Source organism: Ochotona curzoniae, unplaced genomic scaffold, assembly GCF_017591425.1.
Source record: "Ochotona curzoniae isolate NIBS_2020 unplaced genomic scaffold, NIBS_Ocur_1.0 contig_2294, whole genome shotgun sequence".
NCBI classification, from domain to species: domain Eukaryota; kingdom Metazoa; phylum Chordata; class Mammalia; order Lagomorpha; family Ochotonidae; genus Ochotona; species Ochotona curzoniae.
In genome coordinates, this window is record NW_024465405.1 from 545,511 (window position 1) to 572,838 (window position 27,328).

A 27,328-nucleotide genomic window follows, 5' to 3' on the forward strand; every position below is an offset into this window, starting at 1 on the left:
TTTTATTTTTAAAGATTTATTTATTTTTATTGGATAGGCAGAATTTAGAAGGAACAAGAGATGAAGATCTTCCATCCACTAGTTCACTCTCCACCAGATGGCCACAGTGGCTGGAGCTGAGCCCATCTGAAGCCAGAAGCCAGGACCACTCTCTAGGTTCCCCACATAAGTACAGGGTCCCAAGGGCTTGGACCATCCTTCTCTGCCTTCCTCAGGCCACAAGCAGGGAGCTGGATGGGAAGTGGTGTAGCTGGATGTGAACTGGTGCCCATTTGAGATGCCAGTGCTTGAAGGGGAGAATTACCCCATTAAGCCATGGCACCAGTCCCCAAACTGGCAGGCATTAAAATGATGAAGTCTAGTGTTGGGACAAGGAGACGGGCATGGGCAGGGAGCTACTCTCCACTGCTGTGGACAGTGCAGCATGCTGTCCTCGAGAAGGGGTCTTGTCACACTCTGAGCCACCTGGCTTGCTGTCGAGGTTCCCTGTAGATAAGATGTGACTCCTGTCCCCTGAGATCTCACAGAGGTGTCACCATGGCGGAAGTGTTGGTGCTGTGGCTAAGACAACACCTGCCTTCATATCGTAGTGCCTGGGCATTGCTGGCCGAAGTCTAGCCTCCTGGGGAGGCAGCAGGTGATGGCTCAGGGCTTGGGTTCCAACCACCCACATGAGAGACTCGGGTTAAATTCTTGGTTCCCAGGGCCTGCATTGTGGTATAGCAAGTTAAGCTGCCACCTGTGACTCTATTGTCTTCTTTGGGCACCAGTTCAAGTTCAGGTTGCTCCTCTTTCCATCTTACTCCCTGCTAATGTGTCTTGGAAGGCAGTACGGCCCAAACACTTGGGCCCTGCTTCCATGTGGGAGACCCAGAAGAAGCTCCTGGCTCGCATAGCCCAGCCCCAGCTCTGTGGTCACTTGGAAGAATGAACTAGCAGATAGGAAATATTTCCCCACTCTTTGTTGGCCTCTCTGTGGCTCCGCTTTTCAGGTAAATAAACAAAGAAGCAAACAAACAAGATCTTTACGATGAAGTTTCTGACTCCTGGCTTTGCTCTACCCTAACCCTGGCTGTTATAGCATTTGTGGAACCAATGGCTGAGAGATCTATCTGTCCCTGTCCCTTCACCCACCCATTTCAAACGAAGAAGGAAGTTTATGAGCTAAGTACAAAGGCACCGTGTCTCGTGCCGTGGTAGAGGGTTGTGCAGGAAGCAGCAGTGAGCGTCTTGGTTGGAAGGGTCCAGAGGCTGAGGCCACTCTCCACGTGGGTGATCCCAGTGAGCCAGGCCACGCAGCAGGAACCGGGGCCGGGTGGGGCAGGGGCCCTCAGTGCTGCAGAGGCTTCACGGGGGGAGCGTGAAGGGTCCTGCACACTGTGCCGAGGCGCTGGGGCTTTGCAGCTGTGCTCAGGAGGTCTGTGTGTACTGGGGGAGGATCTGGCCATGGTTGAGTCAAACGCGGAAAGACCAGCTTGGGAGGTAGGATGTAGGCTGGGCCGCAGGCTCTGGCGTCTGAGCAAGGCCAGTAGTGATGAATAAAAGAAAATGGGAGGGAAAGGGAAGGGATACAGAGAAAGAGGGAGAGAGCATCAACACCTTCTCCGCAGTGTCACCTCTTAGGGGACCTCAGGGGCTCCTGGCTGCGACAGGTGATTGGTGAGCAGTGGCCAGCCCTGCGGGAGACACCTGCATCCCATATCTACTGCCCAGGGCTGTGTTCCAGCTTCCTGCGAATGCACACCCCGGGAAGGAGCAGGGGATGGTTCTCAGAAATCCCGAGACTGGAAATCCATGCATGGAATTCTGGGCTGCTGTCTGGCATGGCCCAGCCCATAGAAGTTCTCCCTTGTGGCCTTCCCGTGCCTCTTTGCATCTCTGCTTTTCAGATAAATAAATACTTAAAAAAAGTGTGTGTGTGTGTGTGGGGGGGGGGTTCCTGTCAAGAGTAACAGTAAGCAGCAGTGACATCAAATTTGCTAACCTCTGGGGTTGGCTGGGGTTGGGTGCAGAGTGAGACGTGACATGGAAGGGAAAGCAGTGAGGTGCAACATGAGTGAGCTTGGGGGTGGCGTGGACTCTCAGCTGCAAGTGTATGAGAGCCTCTCCATGGGGACGTTCGTTGGCTGGAACCCTGCAAGGCTCCAGTGCACGCTCTTGCCGGCCAGCTTGTCTGAAGTGCTGTGTCAACGGTCATTTGCTCTCCCATTGCAGATCCAGCCCTATGTGAACGGAGCTCTGTACAGCATCCTGTCTGTTCCCTCCATCCGGGAGGAGGCGAGAGCAATGGTAAGGCGGTATGCCCGGGCAATGGGTGTTAGAAGTGTTAGGGCAGGGGCTGTCTTGGCTGTTCTCCATGAAGGATCCACGGAGTTATGAACACCCTGAAATTATGCACAGTATAATGTGCTTGTAGTTTCTAGTGTGGAGAGAGCCTCTGCCTTCCATTAGATTCTTAAGGGGCACCCAACTCCTGAACAGGTAAGGACCCCAGTGTTCAGAAGTTCCCAGCAGGTTGCTGTTTGCAAAGTTGTGGGCACTCTGGTAGCTACAACATGGCTAAGGAAGATTTGTAAACCTGCGGTTCTTAATGTGGCTGGTGAGCAGCTTAATTTAATATGTTTACATTAGCTTTCACTCTTGAAGAAGTAAAGGAAAACTCAGGTGTTTTGTATCTTATTATAGGAGAACAAATGTTTCTAGAACAAATCCACAAGCTCCTAGAATTATAATCTTTTTCTTTACATCTTGTGAAACCAGATTAACAGTGTGAGAATTAAATACCATGGTGAAAGGATTAAATGACACACCCCACCATCAAAACACAAGGCTAAGCCAGACACCCAGAGAACATTCTTCTCATTGTTTTTTGCATACTTAAAAGAATTGCTAAGTCTTCTAATTGGTCATCTAAAATTATTTTTTAATTGTATGAATTATATTTTTGATAATTTTTACATATTTGATTAGGGTACAAAGGTTCAGGGCTAGAGGAAAGTGGGTAAAACCATTGTTTTGGCATTATCTACTTTCCGTCCTATATCTAGGGGAGAGGGGAGAGATAAGGAGAGAAGCCACACCCACCCACCCAATCATCCCAGGCTCCCCAGTGTGGGGCATGGTCCTGCTCAAGTGGTTTGCATAGTTCAGCAGTTCTGAACTGATGTTGGTCTTGCCACTCCAATCACGATAAAATCTCTCCAGACTCCACTGGCTGACATAGTCCACCTTAGAGTCTCCCTTTGCCTAGAGTTTCACTGCCAATTCCATGCTGGGGTAGTTGATCAGTTTGTTCTGTTCTCTATCCTCTGTTATGGTACCAAGTGTCCTCTGCAGGCTCCAGTGTACTGCCATATCCTCCATGTGCACCTAGATATGCTGCCCACTGCTCCATCCAAGCCACTGAGGAAGTCCAGCTCTGACACATGCACTCCACGGTCAGACCATGGAACCTGCAATTCTTTTCATGATTGGAGCTCTGAGTCTAGCAGTTCAATGGAGGGGGTCCCCACAAAAATATCATCTGAGGTGATTCCAGACTTGATTCTTGTGTGTGCTTCCCAACACAGGGTCAGGCACAGTCTGTTGCACACACTGGTAATTGCTAGGTCAGGTCTATCTCCAGCCCTGTCTTCTGTGCAAATCAATGAGTGCTGGAGCCCATCTGGAATCTGCCCACCACACATTCAACTCCCATGCAAACCAGTGCTGCCTGCTGTCCTGGTTCCCGTGCTTACCAGTATATACAGCAGACTGGTTCTGTCTGTCCCACATCCCATTCAGCTCTTATCCATATCAATGGGCATTGAAGCCTAAAACAACCCAGCCAGCCCCACTATCCAGTACACACATAGGCTGATGGGTGCCACTAAGTTTAGCCCAGCCAAACCCAATCCTGGTTCTCATGCTCACCAGTCAGAGTGGCAATCCAAGAGGAGGTACCCACTGTTTCCCTACTGGGCTCATTCCCACTCCTGGATCTTGCACTCTCTAGGTGGTACTGCAGTTTAGCTCAACAGGGTTTTTCCCTCTGTGCCAACATCTGTTAGCTGATGTTGTAGCAAAGCCCAACCAACTCTCACCCCTCTGGCTTATGCATGTACCAGTAGGTACAGTCCATTCAGCCTGATCCAGCTTACATGTAGGCCAACAGGTATTGTAGTCCTGCGGGGCCTGGACTGACCCCAGTCCCAGCTCTCACCCTCATCAGTGGGAATGGTGAACCACCAGGACAGCTCCCTGTAGCCTCCCTACTGGTTTCTCCTGCTCTCCCCTCAGGTCTCACATGTGCTGGTTGGGTGCTGTGGCCCAGCCCAGCCCACCCTAGTTCCAGCTCACGCTGGTGAGGTCTAGAGCCTAACCAGCCCAGGCAGTCGCCATTCCTGGTCCTAAAGAGAACTGGCTGGTATTGCCCAACCTAGCATGACCCACACACCATTCTGGCTTTCATATTTGCCAGCAGGTGATATGAACTGGCACAGCCTGGCTTGCCCCAGACCTGAGCCAAAGATAAGCCCATGGGTACCATAACCTGACCTGGACTGGGCTGCTCCCTTTCTTGGTTCTCACACTCACCTGCAGGGACTGTGACCCGACAGAGGAGTTGACAAGCTCCTCCATCAGAACCCCTCCCAATGCCAGATCTCGTGCACACTGGTGGGTCCATGGGCCAGACCTGCCTAGTCTACCTCCTGTCTTGGCAGGAACAGTGGCCTTTCCTGACCTGCCCTCACCCATTCTGGTTCTTACTGTTGGATGCTACAGCCTAGCCAAGCCTGATCCATACCCAGATACAGCTCACGCATAGCTAGCAGAGAGAGAGACCTAACCCAGCCCATCCTACACCCATCCTACACCCATTCTCACGAGCTCCATCGGGTACTGGAGTCTAGCACAGTCTTGCACAGCCCAAAACCAAGTCCACAGGCATGCCAAGGGAGACTGCATCCATGTCCAGACCAGATCACAGCCCCTATTCTGGCCCCCGTGCTCACCAGTGGGACTCCCAACCCAACTTGGGGTTCCCCTTAGCTCCCCAAGCAGGCCTGATCCTAGCCACGGATCTTATGCATGCCAGTGGTTGCTCTGACCCAGCTTGGCATAGCCCCTTCCCTATCTTGGCCTTTGCCTTCAGAAGTTGCAGCCTGGCCTCACACAGCCAGCCCCTAGTCCCAACTCTCACTGACAGATGCTGACAGATGCTGGCAGGTACTGTAATCTGGCCCTCTTCAGTCTGCTCTCATCCCTGGCTCATGTAAACCAGTAGGTGTGGCAACCTAGCCCAGCATGACCTGCACTCCCTCCTGGTTTCTGCACTTGCCAGTGGGCTATGGTTTTCTTGGCCCTGCCTGGTCTACCCCCTTCCAAAACCAATTCACACACTTGCCAACACCTGGGCCTGGACCACGTGCTCATCAGCAGGAGCTATGACCCACTAGGGGAGTTTCCTAGGTTCCCCTGCTCGGGCCACTCCTAGATCCAGATTTCATGCATGCCAGCGGGTGTTTGGCCCCCACCCAACATGGCCTGCCCCATCCGTCCCAGCCTTTGTATGAGCTAGTGCTGCCTGGCCCACCCCCACCCTGTTTTAGAGTGCTCATGCGGGTGCTACAAACTGGACTTGCCCCGCTTGTAATGGTGAACATTTATGAGTTCCATGGTCATGCCTAGCTTAGCCTATCACCATCCCAACTCTCAAGGTGACCAGTGGGACTTGTGGTTTCATAGGGTTGAACCTACATATCCCCCAGAATCCAACCCCAGACCTGGTCCTCTTGCATGCTACTGTTATAGCCCAGTCTAATGCCCTGATCTGTCACTCACTGTCAGGTACTGGGATCTAGCCCTGCCAGACAGGCTCCTAGCCATAGCTTGTGTGTGTCCTGGCCTGTGGTGGTCAGCCATGTTCCATGCTAACAAACCCTACCCAGGACTTCCATGTGTGCTGGTATATCAGTCTGACCTGTAAAGATCTTCAGGTCTCTCCCCTCCAAACCACCAGGTCTCAGTCCCCTTGCTTACTTGCAAGTACAGTGGGCCTGTTGTTGGGGGTCCCTCAGGATTCATTCCTCACCTTCATGTACAGTGGCCTTATCCATGGATGTTCCTAGGCAGTAATTCTAACCCCTAAAGACCCCAGAGCTCACCCACAAGCCCAGGAGCCTCCCCCTGCCTAGCAGCAGTGGATGGGGAGCTAGGATCCCCAGCAAGAGTTCTGGATTGGCACTGTTGGTTGCTGAGTAGCTTAATTTAATATGCTTATATTAGTCTGCACTTCTGAATCCAATTTGCTGCTGGATCCAATCACCCACACTGCTGCTCAGACTTACCTTGGTCATATAAAATTATGTCAGAATGGGGGTCTTGTGGTGTGGCAGGTTAAGCTCCCACTTGGGATATCAACACCGCAGATGAGTGCTGGTTTGAGTCCTCGCTGTCCTTCTTCTGACCCGGTTTCCTGCTGAAGTACCTGGGAGGTCAAGTCCTTCACTCTTTGCCACAACATGGTGGCAGGCTGCAATGCAACTCCTAGCCCCGTGCCTTGTCCTGGCTCAGCACTGGCTAGGACAGGCATTTGGGGAATGAATCTACGGGTGGAAGATTCTCTCTCTGCCCATTACTTAATTTGGTTGGTGAGTAGCTTACATTTTTTTTAAGTTTTATTTTTATTTTCATTACAAAGTCAGATATACAGAGAGGAGGAGAGATAGAGAGGAAGATCTTTGTCCAGTGATTCACTCCCCAAGTGAGGGCAACAGCCGATGCTATGCCGATCCGAAGCCAGGAGCCAGGTGCTCTTCCTGGTCTCCCACGCGGGTGCAGACTCCCAAGGCTTTGGCCAGCCTCAACTGCTTTCCCAGGCCACAAGCAGGGAGCTGGATGGGAAGTGGAGCTGCTGGGATTAGACCCGGCCTATATGGGATCCCCGTGCTTTCAAGGCGAGGACTTTCGCCTCTAGGCCACACCACCGGGCCCGAATATCTTAATTTACTATGTTTACATTAATCCTCACTCCTGAAGAAGTAAAAAAAAAAAAAAAACTCAGGTGCTTAGTACCTTATTTTAGCCGGACAAATGTTTCCAGATCAGGAAAAAAATCAACGGGCTCACATTCTGCCCAGTGTTCATGCAGGTGAAGGAGGCAACGAGGAAGTGAGACCTCAGGACAAGAGGCTGGAGGCGTGGTGGGGGCAGGTCCGGTGAGCAGACACAACCACAAGCTGAGACCATGAAGGCCACCAAGATGATCTGGGCTGGGACAAGGGCGTGTGGAAGGGGCAGGGCGCAGGAGGCCAGAGGAGCCCCGGAAGAAGACGAAAGAGAATGGGGCTGAAAAAGGGCTGAATACATTGTGAAGACCAAGCAAAGCAGTGGAGTGTCTGGAAATCCTGCACACGTTTACAAATGAACAGCACAATTAGCCTGTTTATCTGTCCTGCCGGACAAGTCAAGCCCTATGCAGTAGGGCAGCCATGGCTCGGGCCCTGCTGTGGGACCACAGTCAGGGATGCCTGGAGAGCGCTGTCTGGGCTCACACACACGCCTAGAGCCACAAGTCCTGGCCGTTGTGGCTGCCAGTTGGGGCCCTTTTCTTGCTGTGTGGGCCCCTGCACAGGAACTCCTTGGCATGGCTGCAGGCTCCCCCCACTCCCAGCACATGATTCCCGAAGGAAAGAGCCAGGTGGAAGTGCAGTGAAGTAACATCCCTCATTTCCAGGCTGTTTCTGGCACTGACTCGCTGGCACATGGGCGCAGGGTCAGCAGAGCCCCCTTGGGGCTGGTTCCCAAACCCTTCAAGGTAACCTATGGGTATAAGAAGCAAAACAAAGAGGAACCTGGCTTAGAATAGCCATGGGGCTAAAACCCCTGAGGATTTAGCAGGGATCGGAATCCTAAACTGGGAGCCAGCGCTGTTTCATGGTGGGTTGGGCCACAACCTGCAGCACTGGCATCCCATGTGGTCGCCAGTTCAAGGTGGCTCAATTTCCCATCTAGTTCCCTTCTATGGCCTGCGAACGCAGCAGAAGATGGCCCCAATGTTCAGGCCGCTGCACCCGCTTGGGAGACCTGGGAAGAAGCTCCAGCTGATTTCAGAGGGATGTGGCACAGGGAGGCTGCTCTAAACCTGTTGTTAGGGAGCCTTGCAGGCTGACAGAGCTCACTTAGCAGAATCTGGGTCACGTGCTGCTACTTTTAGGGATGTGAGACAATAAGTGAGGCGACCTGGCCGCCTCATCCATCCTCGCCCCAGCACCCTAACATGTGCTCAGGTGCCAAGCCAGGGCACAGGAGCCAATCACCTCCTCGGATGCCCCTGGCCTTGGTGCTGTGGGTAGCAGCTCCCAGATACTTGAAAAAACATGACAGTACTTGTCTGGGACTTGTTGTTTGTTCGTTTTTTTTTTTAAGATTTATTTATTTGCTTATTTATTTTGAGAGAGAAGGAGAGACAGAAAGACCTTCCATCTGCTGACTCACCAAATGGCCACAATAGCAGGAGCTGAGCTGCTCTGAAGCCAGGAGCCAGGAGCTTCTCTCAGGCCTCCCACATAGGTATAGGGTCACAAGGCTTTGGGGCTGCCCTCTACTGCTTTCCCAGGCCACAAGCAGGGAGCTGGATGGGAAGCGGGGCTGCCGGGATCAGAACCGGTGTCCATATGGGATCCTGGCATGTGCAAGGTGAGGACTTTAGCCACTAGGCTACTGTGCCATGCTCAACTCATTGGTTTCAATGTGGTCGGTGATGCAGGAAAGAGCGCTTGGCATTATTATTATTGTTGTTGTTGTTGTTATTTTAAAGACAGAGTCACAGAAAGAAATAGAGATAGAATCTTCATCTGCTGGTTCACTCTCCAAATAGCTACAGAGGCCACAGCTGAGCCAATCTGAAGTCAGGAGCCCAGAGCTTCTTCTGGGTCTCCCACACGGGTGCAGGGTCCCCAGGCTTTGGACCGTCCTCTACTGGTTTCCCAGGCCACAAGCAGGGAGCTGGGTGAGAAGCAGAGCAGCAGGACATGAATTGATACCCATATAGGGCTTGCTGATGATATTGTGGTTGTTCTGCTCGAAATAGTAATAGCCACTGAAGATGCTGATTAGGAAAGACGGCATGAGGGCAGTGTGGAAAATGTCAGTGTGTATTGAGGGCTGAGAATTCTGTTTGTGCAACTGTATAAAACGTTTGCTTGGGGGATGGAATTTACATTAAAATTGTTACAAAGTGCTGTTATTGTACTCTTACAGTGGGATCCCCCTAAAAAAAGAGGGAGGAAGCAGTGAGGTCCCTGGAGCCTGTTTGAGCTTTACGACACTGCCAGGGTCAGGCTGGAGCAGCAGTGAGGGGACAGGCCATGCTGCTGCCCGTCAGTCTCCTGTGCCCAGGCCTGGAGACCCTGTCAGCCCTGGGTCCCTCGCCAGCTGACATCCCAACCCCAGTGAACCCTGCAGGATGGGCCAGGGTGGCCCCCCAAATCTTTGCTAGGGCAGGATCTGAACTTGGAAGCCACGCAACCCCAAGGAGCATCCCAGCACTGCCGGGGTCTGTCCCAGGACCACAGGGCCTGCCAGTGTCCAGTCAGTGTGAATATATTTATCTCTTGAAGCATTTAACATTGTGTTTTTTTTTTTTTTTTTGTGGTAAAAACATCCACAGCTCTGCCTCCTAGTCTCTTTTTCCTGTGGTTACCCCGCTGTTCGGTGGAACCCCACAACTGTGACCCCGCCCCTGCTGATCACTCGTTCCCCCGCACTTCCCCGCCCCCTCTCTGCAGCCTGGAACAACCACCATTATAGGTCTAGCTTCAGTGCCTTTTTTGCAGGCCCTGCCTATGAGTGAGAGTATGTGCCATGTGTCTTTCTGTGCGTGGCTTATCGCATTCGGCACAATGACCCCCAGTTCCACGTTGTTGTTTCAAATAGGAAGATTCCATCCTTCTTCAGGGCCGAGTAGCATTCCACAGCATGTATGGCCCGTGCTGTTTAATCTCAGTGGGTGGGCATCGAGGCTGGCTCTGTGTCCTGGGTGCTATGAGGAGTGCTACATTAAACATGCGAGGGTAGACGTCTCGTTGGCAGGTGGATTTCATTTCCCTTGGGTCTGTTTGCAGGAGTGGGCCTGCTGCATCACGTGGTGTGAGATTGGTATTTTGAGGAGCCCCCCTACGGTTTTCTGCAGGGGCTGTTCTGATCTGCACGCCTGCCAGCGGTGTGCCAGTGGTCCCTTTTCTCTGCCTCCTCTCCAGCACCTGTCCTCTCGTCTCCCTGGCAGCAGTTATCAGCCCTGCTGGAGGGAGGTCATGTCCCACTGTGGTGTTCTGATTCACATCTTCCCGATGAGCAGCAATGCTGAGCCTTTGTTCCTGCATCCGTGGGCCGATTGTGTCCCTTGCTTTCAGAAGTGCCCGATTTTAAGGACTGGGCTTGTGGCTGTTGGGTCTGAGCTCACAGAATCAGGGTGTTGACCCCTTGCGAGAGGTGCCACTCTGTGTAGTGTCTTGTTATTATTTCCTTTTGCTCAGCACCCTCTCTCAAGATTGATTGATTTATTTGAATGTCCAGGTTCCAAAGTGAAAAAGCGAGGGGGAGTGAGAGAGAATGCACTTCCATCTGCTGGTTCATTACCCAGAAGGCTGCAACAGCCGCACTGTGCCAGGCTGGCATCAGAAGCCAAGAGCTTCGTCCTGGTCTCCCATGTGAATGGCTGGTCTAAGCACTTGGGCCATCTTCCCACTGTCTTTCCTAGGTCTATAGCAGGGAGCTGGGTCGGAAGTGGAGGAGCGGGAACTTAAATCGGTGCCTCTGCAGGATGCTGCCATCCCAGATGGTGGGTCTGCCCACCAGGCCACAGCATGGGCCCTTCGGAGGCTCTTATGTTTCCTGAAATCCTAACTGTCCATTTTTGTTTTTGCTTCCAGTGTTTTTGAGGCCAGTTCAGTAAACTGTTGCCGTTCCAATGTCCTGAAGTGTCTTCTCTGTCATCTTTCGATAGTTTCAGTGTTTCAGGCCTTACATTTAGCTCCGTAACCCGTCTTGAGTTTTGTTTTTTTCTAGAGTGAAAGGTGAGGGTCTGGTTTTATTCTCCTTGTGGACACAGTTTTCCCAGAGCCATTGATGGGAAAGGTTGTCCTTTCTTCAGCACACATTCTTCACGTCTTTGTAGATGTGTAGACTCGAGGGTCTGTAATTCTGTCCCATTGGTCTGTGGCTCTATCTTCGTGCCAGTACTGTGCTGTTTTAACTGATGGAGCTTTGTAATATGTTTCATTCGAGCAGTGAAGCAACTCTTACATTGATCCCGGCGGTCTTCTGAAGCCCAGGCATTTTGGAGAAGGGACACTCAGCCCATGTCTTTATGACAAATGTTTTATTGAAACTGCTGGTGGGAGTGTGTCAGTTCCTTATTTCCTTGTTGTTTGCATACTCTTGGTTTCTCTTTGTCACACTCCGAGCCAGTCCTGTCCTTTCCATTCGCCTGTTTTTAGTTGTCCAAAAATACCCAAAGTGACAAATACTACTTTCAGAAAAAAACACTATTTCAGTTTTATGACTTGCTATAGAGACCTGAGGTTTGGATTAGATAATACCAAAGATATGTGGCTTTAAAAAAATAAGTGGAGTTTCTCACCAGAGAATATTCTAGTGAGAAGGTTTCTGCAGATAGTCCTTCTGCTTACCAAGAGGAAATTTTTGTACAAGTAACAGCTGGCTTAGAAACAGGTGAAAGTGTGTAAGAATGAAAAGAGGTGCAGGTGTGTGTGCGGACACCTGCCTGCAAAGGCACCCTCTGGGCAGAGGGTGTGGAGGAGAGCCAGAGCGAGTCACCCGTCATTCCACCAGTGAGCACGTGACACCGCGCGAGACCTTGGCATTCTGTGTCCTGTGACCCGCTAGTGCTGCAAGCCTTGTCACTCTGCTTTGGCCTGCAGACACTCTGCATTCCCTGCTAGGGATGGAAACCCCAGGAAAAAAACGTTTCTGAGAAAGGCATCAAAGTCTGCACTCATAGAGACAAGCCTGGTGTCCAGCCCGCACGAGGGGAGCCCGTGCGTGCCCTGGACGCTACCCCCTGACCCAAGGACACCTGTCCAAGGCCTTGCCCCCACCCACAACACCCCTGCCCAGCCTCTGCAGGGCTGTCCCGCTCTGCCCCCAGGTGAACAACCCCCCAAGGCTCGGTCCGAACCCTCTGCCCTTCTTGCCACTGTCCCTGGGAGCCTTGTTCACTCTCTTTGTTCCGGCAACCAAAGCGCCCGACCACAGGCTGCTGCCTTATGTCACAGCACAGCCTTAGCCTTGCATTGAGTGTCTTTGCCAACTTGTGGGCACTGGGCCTGGTGCTGGTTTATTAAGTATCATTTGCAAACAGTGGTACGGACAGGTCTCACATGCCCAGTTCAATGTCCAGGCAATGCATCTGCAGAGCCAAAACCCAGTCACTCCCTTTGTCTTTTAAAAACCTCGTAGTGACTCAGGCAGCCACCTGCCTTTTACAGGTGAACAAACAGGCTGCGAGAATCAGGCAGCTTGGGTGAAGTGCCCACTTCCAACACTAGTGACAGTGTCACCCAAGATCTGCTTTGGGTGATGGGCACCCAGCACATCTGCAGCTTCACGTGGCACGGCTTCACTGCAGTTGGAACAGTCAGTGATGACAAACCAACCTACATGTGAAGCAGCCCAGGGAGGGCTCAGGCACTGTCAGTGTGATCCGAGCTCACACGCCCTTCCCTTCCTCCCTCTGGAAGCCCCTCTGGACTCCGCTCCCTCCATCCTGGGTTCACTGTTCCGTAGGCAGAAAAGGCCGGTCGGTTACAGCCATGCGAGCTCATTCTGATCCTGCTGGGGAGGCTGCCGAAGGGCTGGCAGACCCTGTGCCTCCACCGTGTCTCACCTCTCCGTTCCCCTAGAATTCCACCAGTCAACATTCTGGCATCACGTATGAAAATGAAGGGCATAACGCAGGATGGAGTAACTTTATAATCCCTTTGGTAAAATTATAGAAGAGAGCCTATTTTGAGGGTGATTCTATTTTATTCATTTCTTTGCTTTTTAAACACATGGTTTCACGTTTCAAAGGGCACACTTGAAGCGGCCCAGGAAGGGCTCAGGCACTGTCAATGTGATGCCAGATGCCAGAAAACAGTGTACAAACTTAGGACAGAAAGCACTTCCCAGAACACAGCATGTTACCAAAACTACAGGTGATGCCACACAGTAAAATTCACAAGCAGGTTTTCACTGTAATTACAATTAAGCCCATTGTTACCGTTTTATTGTAAGCACTTCGATTGAAGAAACAGCTGTTGGCCCACAGCAGTGTTGTTACTGTATAGATCTTCTCCCTCCTACCTTGAAAGAAAGACTTATTTTTATTGGAAAGGCAGATTTTACAGAGAAAAGGAAAGATAGAGGGAAAGACCTTCCATCCACTGGTTCACTCCCCAAGCAGCTGCAGTACTAGGGCTGAGCTGATCCAAAGCCAGGAGCCTCCTCTGGGTCTCCCACATGGTCCCAAGGACTTGGGACACCCTCTACTCGTTTCCCAAGCCACAGGCAGAGAGCTGGATGGGAAGTGGAGCAGCCAAGACACGAACCAGCACCCATATGGGATGCCAGTGCTGTAGGTAGAGGATTAGCCAATTGAAAATGATTTTTTAGGTCAGGTGAAAACTACTCACATTGAGAAGTGGTCTCCCTCCAACCCCGAGATGTTCACCTGTCGCTCTCTGTCACCCTTCTAGGGCATGGAAGACATCCTCCACTGCTTCATCAAGGAGGGCCACGCGGAGATGATCCGCCAGGTGGAGTTCATCCTCAAGCAGCTGAATTCCGGTCAGTTCCCTGCCAGAGCCTGGGCCTCGTCTCTGTGTCAGCCTCTTGCAAAGAGCCCTGGGCTTTTCCAGGGCGTGCCCCGCCCCCCCCATGCATACACCTGCAAGAGCAGAGCGGATGTGAGGGGCAAGTTTATTCAGGAGACCAGTGTGGAGAGGGGTGGGAACAGGCCCCAAGAGTCTACAGGTGCGTTTGGATGGAGATTTGGTTAGGGAAGAATGTCTGGGGCCATGCCTGGGGGAATCAAAGCCCCTTAAGAAGCTTAGCTGCTTTGTGCGGGTGGTCATGAATTCCTGTCTGGGGTTAACCCCTGCAGTTCTCAGGCCATCATCTGTTGACAGAACGAGGGTTGGTCACAAGGCGAGCGGTGAGCTTTGTTGCTGGTTAGTGTGGGATGGCAAGCAGGATGTGCTGTCTTCACAGCCTGGCAGTAATCCCCGGGGAAGAAGGTGAAAGGAAGAGGAAGTCAGGTGTCTCCCATGTAATTCCCACCTCTCAGAAGCTCACCTGGGAGGTCCCTTGGGAGGTGGGAAGCCGCAGGGGAACTGCAAGGGAAGTCAGGCCAGGGGGCCAGAGGCTGGCCATTGCCTGTCCCATGGTAGGCATATGGTCATTTCTCCTAAAACCTGTCCCTCCCAATGGCCCCAGGACCAGATGCCAGTCTCTGTAGTACCCCTGTAGCAGAAACATCATCCTCCCACAAAATGCATGTTGCCAACTGGCGGCATGGGAAGACACTATGGTCCTTTCCTGTCTCCCTTCTCCCAGTATCCTAGCAACACATCCCATACTAAGCAGGAGAGGAAGGCCAGGGAAGCCTCCAATGGAACGAGGTTGGCAGGGAAGTCTTGGCCACCTGCCCAAGGTCCCTGAGTGGCCTGCTCTTATACCTGCAGTCCACTCCCCAAGTCCCAGGGCAAACACCCTGTCCAGCATGTGAATGGAAGATCACAATGCTTGACCAAAGTCCAGCGACAGAGCAGGCTCAGAAGCCCATGGGGTCCCATGGCTCCTGGCCTGGACAACTCCTCCAGGCAGTGCTCCCCCTCCACGCACAAGTGAAACTGGAGCCTTGGAAAGAGGGGAGCTTTTAAAGCCCACGGCAATCACAGCCTGTAGCCAGGAGGAGCATCGCAGGATGCAGGATGCACAAACCAGGCTAGCCGACGGCTCTTGGTCAGAGGCAGCAGCTGGGCGGGCCACGGTTTGCTTGAGCATCTCATGTGCTGGTAGGCAGGAAAAATACAAACAACCCTTTGTTCCATTTTTACAAAGCACATTCAGAGGGGGGAGAGGAATGCAACTTTATTTTCTACAACAGCTTCATGCCTGGCTGCAAGCTTCACTCTGGTATCACAGGAAAATGAAACGAGCTTCCATGCTGGCTGGCGTTGCCCTGCACCCTGTCTGCCTGGCCGTTCCCGCCTCCTTAGCTGAGCCCTTGCACCCAGACCAGGGCTCTTCCATGGCTTCAGGGTCATCTGGGTTCAGGCGCTGCTGCATTGGTGGCACACCACCAATTCTTTGATTTCTTTACAGAAGAGCTGGCAGATGGCGTTCTCGAATCTGACGATGATGAAGAGGAAGATGATGAAGTAAGTGGGAGGCCCTTGGCTCCTGGCCCCTCTTGGGACACTCCTGCCAGACTGTGCCAAGAGGGATCAGGCAAGAAGGGGCAGGGAGTGGGAATAGGTTCTCTCTGTGTTTGCCCTTCAAGTTCTGGGGGCAGCGTTGCTCCCCAAGGTGGGCATTCAGCTGCTGTGCCCTGGTCCTGCGGGCCTCCCCTCGTGTGCAGGCCAGTCCTCAGTCTCCACTGGTCTCACTTGGACCACTGTCTGCATGGCCAGGCCTCAAGAGGGGAGGCACCAGGGCTTCCAGGAATCTTAGGAGCTCGCTCTGAGTCATGGCCAGGGTGGCCCAGCGGCGTGGAGGGGCGAAGCCAGGCTCAGGGGCGTGAATAGAGGCGGCTTCTCAGAGCTTCTTGTCTTTGCACAAGAAAGCCAAGCGGCAGGCATGCTGCCAAGCACGCACCTTCTCGGCCAGGCAGGCATCTCAGGAAAGGGCTGAGATGCACTCCAGCTTCCGGCTGGGGTTTTCTTGGACACAAGCCTGGCTCCGTCTCTTCTCCCCTCCTCCCTCTCTGGGAAGTTGTGGCTGGGGCTGTCTGGATGTGGGAACCTTATGTGGACAGTGTCACTGGACCTCGTAGCCCTTTTGGTGGCGGCAGGGGAGACCCTAGGACAGGGCTGGGACTCAGCTTACAGCATCGCCTGGCAGGTGCCGTGGCTGCAACAGTGACGGCTGCTCCGCTCTCGGGGCTGGCTTCCCCATTCCACCACACAGAGATGCATTATCTGAACAAATTCTTGTTGTCCACTGCCCTCATGCACACAGGCTAGTGCCTGCCCAGCCACCCTAACAGGAGGGCCAGGCTGCCCACACCTCAGAGGGCCGGCACGGTGCTGGACGTCCTGGACAGTAGGGGCAGTGTCCACCAGGAGTGCTGCTGCCAAGGGCAGGTGTTTGGCCCCTGTCGCTCTGGGAGGGAAATGGTGGTGATTCAGGCTCCTGGCCAACGCCCAAGCTGGCCACACCACTGTGTGCGTTGTTAGAGTACATTCCCCCACTGCGAGAGCCCAGCTCACCTGTGTGGCAGTGCGTGTGCAGGGGGCAGCTGCGAAGGGGGTGCATGGCAGAGGCTGAGGACTGACCACGACCATGCTGTGAAAGCGCTTGCACGTTCTTCCTTGAAAGACCCGGAAGAACAGCCACTGGTTATCCTGTTCTGCCCGGCTCTGGCCTGCGCCATCTGGGCAGCGTCCACCCCTGAAGGGGGCACTGGAAGAAGGGCTCTTGTTGAGTGAGGTGAAAGGCTGTGTGCTGCTCAGTGATGGTGTCAGGCGGGGAGCACAGGTGTTCCGAGGCCCACGGAGGGAACACGCTGGGAAGGGCCCAGACTGTTCTTGCCGGGCCTCCTTGCCTGCCGTTTTCTTCTTCACCTGCAGGCGGCAGTAGCGGGCACTCCAGCTCGCACCTCCTGCATGCGGCTGTGGTTGTGGTCTGTTGCGGTCGCGTGTGGAACCTGACCTGCAAGCATGGGTCCTTTAGGAAGAGCCAGCCTAAAGGCCGCCTTTGGCGGAAGGCAGCATAGCTCAATTTAGAACGGGGGTCGGCCGACTGTCCCCAACAGGGCGGAGAAGGCGCACCCAGGCCTGCCCGCACGGGGTGGCTGTCCACGGCACCCAGACAGCTGGACGCGGCCACGTACCCACAGAGCTATTTGTGGACACTCAGATTGTGAAGGACATGCAATTTTCATGTCACCAGGGCTGTGGGTTTTTCCCCCCTCATATTTAAAGACATACAAATCCTTCTGAAGTCACAAGCCACGCAAAACAGGCACTCGGCCCCAGCCCTTGCCCTCACGTACACACACAGCCCACGCCCTCCCCAGCAGGGCAGGAGCCGCTCAGAGGCTGCGGCCTGCCCTCAGGACACCAGTGGTCATTACTAAGGCCAGTAACCTGCCACCATGTCCCCGAATTCCTCGCAGGGACAGTCTTACCTCTTTCAGGATCATCCTTTTGTTCTTCAATTTGTCCCCTCCTTTGCTACTCGCCCTTTGAGATTTGGGCTGGGAGAGGGCAGTGATGGGGCTCCATTGTGGGGAACTTCACCTTGGAAATGCTTCGCTCTGTGGTCCACAGAGCAAATGCAAAGGCCTTCTGTATTCTGGGCTTCTTGCTGCCCCGTGCACCTTCCTGGTTGGGAGGCCGATGGCGGGTAACTGCTGATAACCTGTAGGCTCCCAAAGCAGACAGGCCGTTCTCTGAGCTGCCCGGCGACTCCCGTAGGAGGTCAGCTGAGCAGGTGGTGGCAGGTGGCTCCCCAGCCCCTCCCAGGATTCCTCCAGGACCCTGCAGAGTGCCAGAATGACTGTTTTAAAATTGGAAGGGAAAGGGGCCAGTGTTGTAGCCTAGCACATTAAGCCTCCATCTGCTACACCAGTATCCCATGTGGTGCCAGTTGGAGTCCTGGCTGCTCCACTTCTGATCCACCTCTCTGCTAATGTCCTGCTAGAGCAGCAGAGGATGGTCCAAGTCCCTCAGGTCCCTGGAAGAAGCTCCTGGCTCCCAGCTGCAGAGTGGCCCAGATCTGGCCATTGTGACCATTTGGGAAGTGCACCAGCAAATGGAAAATTCTCTCTTTCTGTGTGTGTGTGTGTCCTCCTCTTCCTCTAGCTCTGCCTTTTAAATAAATAAAATATATTAAAAATCCTGATCCTGGTGTGATGGCATAGCACATTAAGCCTCCACCTGCCATGCCAGCATCCCATGTGAGCGCCTGCTCCACTTCCCATCCAACTCCATGTTTATGCCTGGGAAGGTAGTTGAGGATGGCCCAAGTCCTTGGACCCCCACACCCACATGAGAGACCCAGAAGAAGCTGGCTTCAGATCAGCTCAGTTCCAGCCATTGCGGCCATTTGGATAAGTAACTAGCAGATGGAAAATCTCTCTGTCTCCCCCTCTCTTGGTAACTCTGACTTTCAAGTAAAATAAATAATAAATCTTAAAAAGAAAAAAAATTGCAAATGTTGACTCTAAATAAAAGTCCCTTAAGAATTGGAAGGGCAAGGGAAGCAGTGGGGACTGTGGCTGCAGTAAGGCTCCAGGCCTGTGGGGCTGTCACCCCCGAGGCGATGACCCTGAGGGAGCCCCACCTCACCTCCCTTAGCAGGTGAAAGTTTTCATTTAATATTTAGACCCTAAACACTGATGCTGACGCCACTGTTTTGAGGCAGCTGCCAAGTGGCTGCAGGGACACAGCGGCCTTGCAGGTGGGACTGGCGGCCAGGGGGCAGGGACAGTGAGCTGCCTTGTGCCCTGTGGAGCTGGTCTCTGCTCTCCCGCATCCTAGGCCTCCCCCCAAGAAACACTCCCAGGACTCCCGGATGCAAAGTCTTTGCGTTTCTCTTTTTTTCTAGAACTGTAAGGACTTCACCCAACGCAGTAAAACCCGCTTTCGTCTGAACATAACATTTATATGTGAGAATAAAAACTGTTTAAGGAGAGAGTTAGGAGCACTGGCTCGCGTTTATAGGCCACCTGGAACCAGCTCGCACGGTATCCGAGGCACAGCAGGCACATAAACACGTGCCTGTCAGTTACGGGCATGCCTGCGTGTCCAGAAAGGTGTGGAGAGTTACGCCCTTAACAGTAGCGCCTCAGCGGGGGAAGAGGAATGAGGAAGTGTGGCTGAGCCTTAGGGGGAGCTCCGAGGCTGCAGGCTCCCCCAGCACAGGGATGCAAACCCCCAAACTGAGCACCCTCCAGCACCGCCACTCACGGGAGCCTGCAATACTGCAGTTGACTGTTCTGTGATGGGAGAGACCCAGGCCCCAAAATGAGGCCGCGGAGGTGCTCACCAAGCGGGGAGGGGGCCCAGGCCCCTATGGACCTCCAGAGGAAGGAGACGGTCATCACGTGAGCCTGGGTAGGGACAGCCAGCTCACACAGCACCTGCGAGATGGGCTTTCTAACACAGCCTCTGTTAATACCACACATATGAGAGTACTTGAAAAAGTTGGTAGAAAATCCAGTTAAAAGTTTGTTCAAGTGCGATACATTATTTATGAATTTGAAAGAGTTACAAAGAAGGGAGAAATGGGGGAGACTCTCCACACGGGCATAGTAGCCCAGGAACATCTTCCCAGTCTCCCACGTGGGTGCAGGGGCCTACTGCTTTCCCAGGCATGTGAGCAGGGAGCTGGTTGGGAATGAGAGCAGCCAGGACTTGGACCAGCATCCATAGGGGATGCTGACACTGCAGATGGTGGCTTAATGCACTGTGCACAGCACCAAGGGCTCTTCAGAAAATTCTTGGAAGACACGTGTTAGAACAATGTGTAGGTTGTGATGTCCCATCTTTTGATTCTGATTCTAGTCATTTGAGTCTTTTTTCTTTCTTGGCTGTCCACCTAAAGAATCGTCATTTTTATTGGTGTTTTCAAAGAACCGATTTTTAATTTCTTGGATTTTCCTCTGTTGCTTTTCTGGCCTGTTTCATTTATCTCTATCTTAACCCTTCTTTCTGCTTCCTTTAGATTCAGTATGTTTCTCTTTCCCTGGTTCCTTAAGGTATTATATTGATTTAGAATCTTCTTTTTAAAGTAAGATTAATTGATTTTAAAGCAGAGTGGCAGAAAGAGAACTTCCGTGCACTGATTCTGCAGAGTGCCTACAAGAGCTGAGCTGAGCTAAGGGCCAAGGCCTAGAACCCCGACTAAGTCTCGCACATGGGTGGCAGGGGCCCAAGCACTCAGGCCACCCTCCACTGGCTCCTGGGACGCGTCGGCAGGGAGCTAGATTAGAAGCAGATGAAGGTGGACTCGAACCGGATCTCCAGTATGGGATGTGGGCAGTCCAAGCAGCACTTAGCCCACTCCGCCATTCTGCCAGCCCCCTTTCTTCTAATTCACACGTTTGTGATTGCTTTTTCCCAGCCTGCACATGTTGGTCATGTGTGCTTTCATTTGTCTGAGACTGTTTCCTAATTTTTTGGCGTGATTTCTCTAAAAATTTGTTTTCTGGGGCTGGTGTCATGGTGTAGTATATAGGTTGAGCTTACACCCGTAGCACCAGCATCCTGTGTTGGTGCCAGTTCAAGTCCAGTGGCCCCGCTTCCCATCCAGCTCCCTGCCTGTGGCCCGGGAAAGCAGCAGAGGACAGCCCAAAGCCTTGGGACCCTGCACCCGAGTGGGAGACTTGGAAGAGGCTCCTGGCTTCAGATTGGCTCAGCTCCTGCCATTGCGGTCACTTGGGGAGTGAACCAGAGGATGGAAGACCTCTATCTGTCTCTCCTTCCCTCTGTAACTCTGCCTTTCAAATAAGAATAAAAATAGGGCTTTTAAACGTTATTTTCATTTTATTTGAAAAACAGAGATCTCCCTTCCAACCAGTTAACTGCCCGGCTGCCTGTAACAGCTGAGGCTGAGCCAGCCCGGAACGTGGAACTCCACCCAGGTCTGCCATGTGGGCGCAGGGGCCTGAGTCACCCCTACAGCCCCCTGGGGCTGGGCTGGAAGCTGAGGTACAGGGACTTGCATCAGATGCTCCGGCTCTGACACCGGGCAATGGGGAGTCACAACCACCGTGCCAAACCCCTGCCTGTCTGTGTGTGCGTCTCTGACCTATTGGCAAAGCCCCGGGAAGCAGGCTGTTGACCCTGAGCAAGCTGCCCTGTCTCAAGACTCCAGCCCAGGGGTGGGGCTGGGGGTCCTGCAGCGGGTGACCAGACAGGGTGAGCCCCAACAGCTGCTCTTGGGGTGCTCCGGACCTGCTCTGTTCCCTCTAGCAATTGCCCACCTGCAGGTGCGTGCAGGGGGTAAAGAAAAAGGGCAGGTGTAAACGCTGCGTCTCCTCTGTTCTTTCAAGCCGTTTTCCTTGCATAAACACTCCTTGGTTTGTCGTGACCTGGGTTGATCCCCCAAGCAGCTTGAAATTGCAAAACCAGTCGAGAGGGTAGACTTAGCCCGTCCTCAGCAGCATCCCCCTGGCTCTGGGGGAGGAGCGGGTCACAGCCCCGGCCCTGCAGGCAGCCTGCCCCTGTGGGCTTCGGTGTGCCCTCTTAGCCGGACGTGATTTGCTGTGATTATGAGCTAGGACATGAAGACGCTAGCTGACCAAATTCTGCAGTTATTCCAAGCAAGGCGTGTTTCCTTCCTTAACCTCAGGAACAGCCGGGCTGGTTCACCCCGGAAGGGCCTGGCAGGCTCCCTGTGGCAAGCACATGTTTTCCCTCTTTTTTTTGTTTTCTGAAAAGTTAAAGTTTCTTGCTAATAAATCCTATCGGTTGTTTTCCTTGAAGGAGCAGACCTACCTTATTAACTTCTGAGAAAATGTTTGCTGCCATAAACCCAACTCTGAATAACCATAGTTTGTCAATTGTTTTAAAAACACACACACACGTAACAACTTTTATTTATTTGAAACGCGGACTTTCAGAGAGAGAGAGAGAAAGAGGGGAAGCTCTTTCATACACTGGTTTATTCCCCAAATGGCCACAGCAGCTGGGACTAGGGCCAGGCTGAAGCCAGGTGTCCATCCAGGTGTCCCACACAGGCAGGGCCCCAGCACCTGGGCCATCTTCCGCTGCCTTCCCAGGTACATTGGGATCAAGTACTTCTGGATCGGAAGGAGCAGCTGAGGTTTGAACAGGCGCTCCATCGTGCGGTGTCAGCCTGTCCGTTGTCCTTTCATGCAGAAATAGCGTTCCTTAGAAACAGTGTGGGGGCTGGTTTGCACTCCAACAGATGGAACTGCTGCTTGGGACCCCACATCCATGTTGGGGTCCAGTCCCACCTCTGCATCCGACCAGGACCTGGGTCCTTACTGCCCCCGTGCAGACCAGGTAGAATTCTGGGCTCCTGGCTTCATCTGGCCTGGCCCTGGCTATTGTAACCATTTGGGAAGGGAGCCAGTGGATGGAAGATCTTTTATTTGTTTTTTTTATTTATATGCTGTCCTGCCTTTCAACTAAGCAAACATTTTCCTAATAGAAAAAAAAGGGTCACATGGTACATTGTGGCACAACAATTTAATCCACCACCTCCTGTGGTGCCAGGATCCCCATGTGGGTGCTGGTTTGAGTCCCAGTTGCTCCACTTGTAGTCCAGCTCCCTACTAATGTGCCTGGGAAAGCAGTGGAGGACGGGCCAAGGTGCCGGCATGTGGGAGAGCTGGGTGGTGTTTCAGGCCTCTTGTGTCAGCTAGCCCTGGCCATTGCAGCCATTTAGAGTAAACCTGAGGATGGAATAGCTCTCTCTGTCTCTCTCCGTGTCTTCCTTCTCTCTCTGTTACATTGTCTTTCAAATAAATAATTTACAAAAGGATGAGCCACCAGTGGGAGATTAAAAAAAAAATTCCTGCAGCTTCAGCGAGGACAGCCCAAGTTGCCACTCCGCCCCGTCCATCCGTGTGGGTCTCCACGTCTGCATAAGTGACGGCTGGAGGCTGTGACACAGCCCGAATTGGTGCTAGGGCAACATTGAGTTTACCCTTCAGTGCCTTTGTACTGTCTGTGCAAATGTCAGCCGGCCCGGTTGTTCCAGGATGAGTCGCGAAGGTCAACACAGGTGGTTGGGTTGGTGCCAGAGAGCTGGGTGCCAGGTATTTGCAGAACAAATCATTGGTGATTAGGTACTGTTGGTTCTGGGAGAATACAGGCAGAGAGCAAGCTGGGGCCGCAGGCCTCGTTCTGTGGGCAAGGCTCTGTTAATGCTGCACTCCCAGCTGCAGCTCGCCCTGTAGCTTGGCGAGGCTGTTGCTGCCTCACACTGGTGTTTGTTTTTGCCCACCGCCTGCATCAGCCCCTCCAGACTCCTGTGCAAGTTTCCCTTAGAAAGGCCACGTGCTCACACAGGGTTCCTTGGGGGTACAGGGGGCGGGACCCACAATAGATTTACAGGGAAGGGTGGTGTGGAGGATCTCCATGTACCCCTATTACACAACACCAGTGGTTTCACAGCTTCCATTGTGGAAAGTTTACAGCCAACGAGTTTTTCAGGGTCTGGCTTTTAACTTTAGCTCATCACATCCTGTTTGGGTGTACAAAGCCTGTGAATGATTGAGCTGAAAAACGACAGTGCAGGATAATGGCCACTGCGCTAGTCAAATATAACATGTGCCATAAGTTGCCAATAAGGTGGATTATTGGTATCTATAAAACAAAGGGGAACGGTAGCTTTTGTCATATCGGCGATTTCTCTGTTTGCAATCCACCCAACTTCTGCAGCACCAGTTCTTCATTCTGTGAAGCAGGACACGTCCCTTCCTCCCCTGGCCTGCTCCGGGACACGCTGGGATCTCGGGCAAGACTGCATTAAGGCTAGAAGCCAGCAGGATCAGAGTTGGTTTCCAAACGGCTCAATGTTCTGTTCCAGCTGCAAACGCGTGTCTGTTGTTTCAGAGTCGCTTCAGGTAGTGCTTTATGTCTGTTTTAAATGTCCCGTGACATGCGACTCAAGACCCTGCCAGCTACTTGTGCTCCATACCCAAAGCCATCTATCTGGAGCCCAATGTGAGTCACTCGCAGAAACCGTTCAGCAGAGGGTTGAAAGTGTGCAACGGCAGAATTCACACCATTTTTAGAATCTGAGACGGGAAGAAGCCATGGCTGCTGGTGGGTTTAGGCTGCCAGTGGGCTTGCAGTGCAACAGCGGAGCAGAGCTGAAGGAATAAGGTCAGGGTGAACTAGACAGGAGGCTAGGAAACGGCCGAGCCTTGTGAGCCTGAGGCCTAGGTAAGGTGAGGCTGAGCAAGGCAAGGACTTCCAAGTGAGGGTGAAGATCTCGGGCCAAGGGACACCAGCCGTGACTGGGAGTAGTGAGTGCTTGACCTGACCCAGAGGATGCCATGTCCCACAGAGCCTGCACCTGAGTCTTGGCTTCCCTCCTGAGCCCAGCGTTCTGCTCGGGCAGGCCCTTGGTGGGGACAAGGGGAAATTGGGCAGTGGAACCAATGGCTAGGTCCTTGTCACCTCTATGGGAGACCTGGAGTGACCCAGATTTGACTTTCCATGGTAAACTAAAAATCAGTAAGGTCTCTGGCACCATAGAATATTCCACTTGGGCTTTGTTGCCAAGTGTTTATGACAGATCATCCGTGAGATTCCCAGCCATGGTGGCCATTCGGCGAGTGAACCGGTGGGCAGAACACCCCTGTCTCCTCTCTCTTTCTCTCTCAATCCATGTGTGAGTCTGTGCCTCTCCAATCTGTTTTGTTTAAGAACAGTGATAGGGGAGCAGGCATTGTGGCATAGCAAATTAAGCCTCCACTTGGGGCATCCACATCCTGCATTGGTTGGAATCCCAGTTATTTCCTTTCTGATCCCGTTCCCTGCTTTCCTTCCAGGCCAGAGCCAATGTGGAGCTTGGGGCACCTGGCCCAATGAGGGTGGTCAAGGGCTGGGGCGCCAGGTGATGGTCTTGCTCTCCTTTGCCCTTGCCTGGGCACAGCCCTGTCCCTGGTCCTGCTCTGAGTCTTGTTCTTGTAGGCCCGATGCACCTGCCGTTCAAGTGTTGTCTGGCTCTCATTCCATCTAGTCGCCCACGCACCTGGCCTACCTTAGCTTGGCAGAAGATTCAGCGGCCCGTGGGGCAGGCTTGGTGTAAGGACTGCATTCCGTCACCAGCTTAGCTGTCTCTAACCTACCCCACTGCATCCCGTGAATCTGTGCAGCAGACCCAGCCATCAGCTCTCCCGCACCTCCCTCCTGCCGCACACCAGCCTGGCTGTCTTTCTCTTTCCTCTCCTTACTTCTCCACAATGCCCTCCTACCTCCCCCAGCCATTCCTTGGGACCCGCTGACATGCTCAGTGAGTCTGCTGCAGAAATGGAGCTGACCAGGAAGAGACTGGAAGGGGAACTGACCCCCTAGCAACTGTCTCAGGTGGTTGGCTTGCACAGGCCAGACTCATTTTATTTTTTCAGATTTATTATTTATTTGAAAGGCAGGTTAACAGGGAGAGAGAGACATCTTTCACCCACTGGTTCATTCAATAAATGTCTGCAACAGCCAGGGCTGGGCGAGGTCAAAACTAGGAACTCTACCCAGGTCTCCCAGGTGAGTGGCAGGGGCTCGAGGATGTGGCGTCACTCACTGCTTTCCCAGGGCGCTGGCACGGCACTACATCAGAAGCAGAGCTATCAGAACTCTGATATGGGATGCTGGATGAGAGATCTTTCTCGCTTTCTCTCTGTACATCTTTAAAAGAATATAATTTTTTAATATTTATATATTTTATTGGAAAGATAAATTTACAGAGAAAAAGAGTTTCCATCCACTGGTCCAATCCCCAAATGGAGCTGGAGCTGAGCAAATCCAAAGCCAGGAGCCAGGAGCTTCATCTAGGTTTGCTGCATTGGTGCAGGTGCCCAAGGCTTTGGGCCATCTTTTACTACTTTCCCAGGCCATAAGCAGAGAGCTGTGTGGAAAGTGGAGCAACCTGGACATGAACTAGTGCCCATATGGGACGTCAGCACTTGCAGGTATAGGATTACACTGTAGAGCCACCACATCCATCCCAACTGCTCTTATTGCCTTTTTTTTTTTTTAAGATTTATATTTATTGGACAGATTTACAGGAAGAAGGAGAGACAGAGAGGAAGATCTTTCATCTACTGATTCACTCCCCAGCTCAACTGGCCGCAACAGCTGGAGCTGAGCAAATCCGAAGCCAGGAGCTTTCTCCGGTCTCCCATGTGGGTGCAGGGTCCCAAGGTCTTGGGCCATCCTCTACTGCTTTCCCAGGCCACAAGCAGGGAGCTGAATGGGAAGTGGAGCAGCCAGGATATGAACCGGTGCCCTTATGGAATCCCAGCACATGCAAAGCGAGGACTTTAACCACTAGGCCACAATGCCAGACTCCCTGATCTTATTTCTTTGAAATAATATGTTATTAATTTTTCCAACAGAACACAGCTCTCTCTTCAGATCCAGTTTATCAGCACATGGCCCCCTGAGCGTAAATGTTAGTGTCCCAGGCTGAGGCAGCGGGAATGAGCCAGTAGCCTCTGTGCTACCTGCTGTGTCGTAGCCAAAGTCCCTGGCTCAGCACTCAGGGCATTTGCAGCTCCCTGAGAAACATGGGCCTTGTGTGCCAACCCCTCTCCACACACAGGTGTCACCCCTGGACACTCAGGTTTATTGTCAGCATCCTGCGTCCCATCCCATTCTGCTCTGGTGGGAGCATGGGCACCGCAGAGGGGCCTCACTGGGGAGCCCACCTCCCTGCTGAAGAGGTGGAGGGTGTCCCTGGAGATGCTGAGATGCAGGAAGATGAGCGCATGGGGCAGCGCATGGGGCAGTGCTGGGATTGTTTTCCAGGCAGCAGAGGAGAAGGAACTTGTCCAGGGTCTCGAGTGGTGAGACAGGGAGGGTTGCCCAGGCCAGTTGGGACTGAGTCTGTGGCCACTGCCAACTTCAGGGGGCACAGCAGTGTCAGAGCTGGCTGAAGGTGGGAACTGAGAGGCTGCGATGCCAATCTTAGACCTGGGATCTGAGATCCTGCCACTGGCTGGGCACTTGGGGGCAAGCCCATGTGTGAGCTGAAACCAGTCACGAGGGGAGGCGCTTGGGAGGCCATAGCCACAGCTGACAGCGACAGGCTCCTGCCTGGGGCTCCCTGGGCAGCTGTGGGTGCCACAAGCAGAGACGTGTCACCACCACATGTTACCTGCGAAACTCCTAGACCCCCTGAACCTGCCCAGGCTGCGTGTGTCCAGAGCGCCCACACCAGGCACTCTCCATGGATCATGGCTGCCGGCCCCCTTCCCAGCTGGCCGGCCCCGCTCCCAGCCAGCCGGCCTACCTCCTGGCCAGCTGGCTCGCCTGGCAGGCCACTCTCCACGCCTCTTGCCCCAGCATCAGAGAGCTGTCTGTCTGATGTTCATGTTACTGCAGGCTTTTCCGTTACTCAGCCAAGTCCATAAAGGAAC

At 53.0% G+C, this 27,328-nt stretch overlaps 1 protein-coding gene across 1 annotated transcript in view; it reads left to right on the top strand.

The window, feature by feature from the left end:
* ARMC9 (armadillo repeat containing 9) overlaps positions 1 to 27,328 on the top strand; it is a 106,247-nt gene that overhangs the window by 53,485 nt on the left and 25,434 nt on the right. Inside the window, exons 17-19 of the mRNA XM_040972285.1 lie at positions 2,215 to 2,289; positions 13,740 to 13,830; positions 15,370 to 15,425. Coding sequence (XP_040828219.1) covers positions 2,215 to 2,289; positions 13,740 to 13,830; positions 15,370 to 15,425 — 222 coding nt within the window. The remainder of the gene's footprint in view (positions 1 to 2,214; positions 2,290 to 13,739; positions 13,831 to 15,369; positions 15,426 to 27,328) is intronic.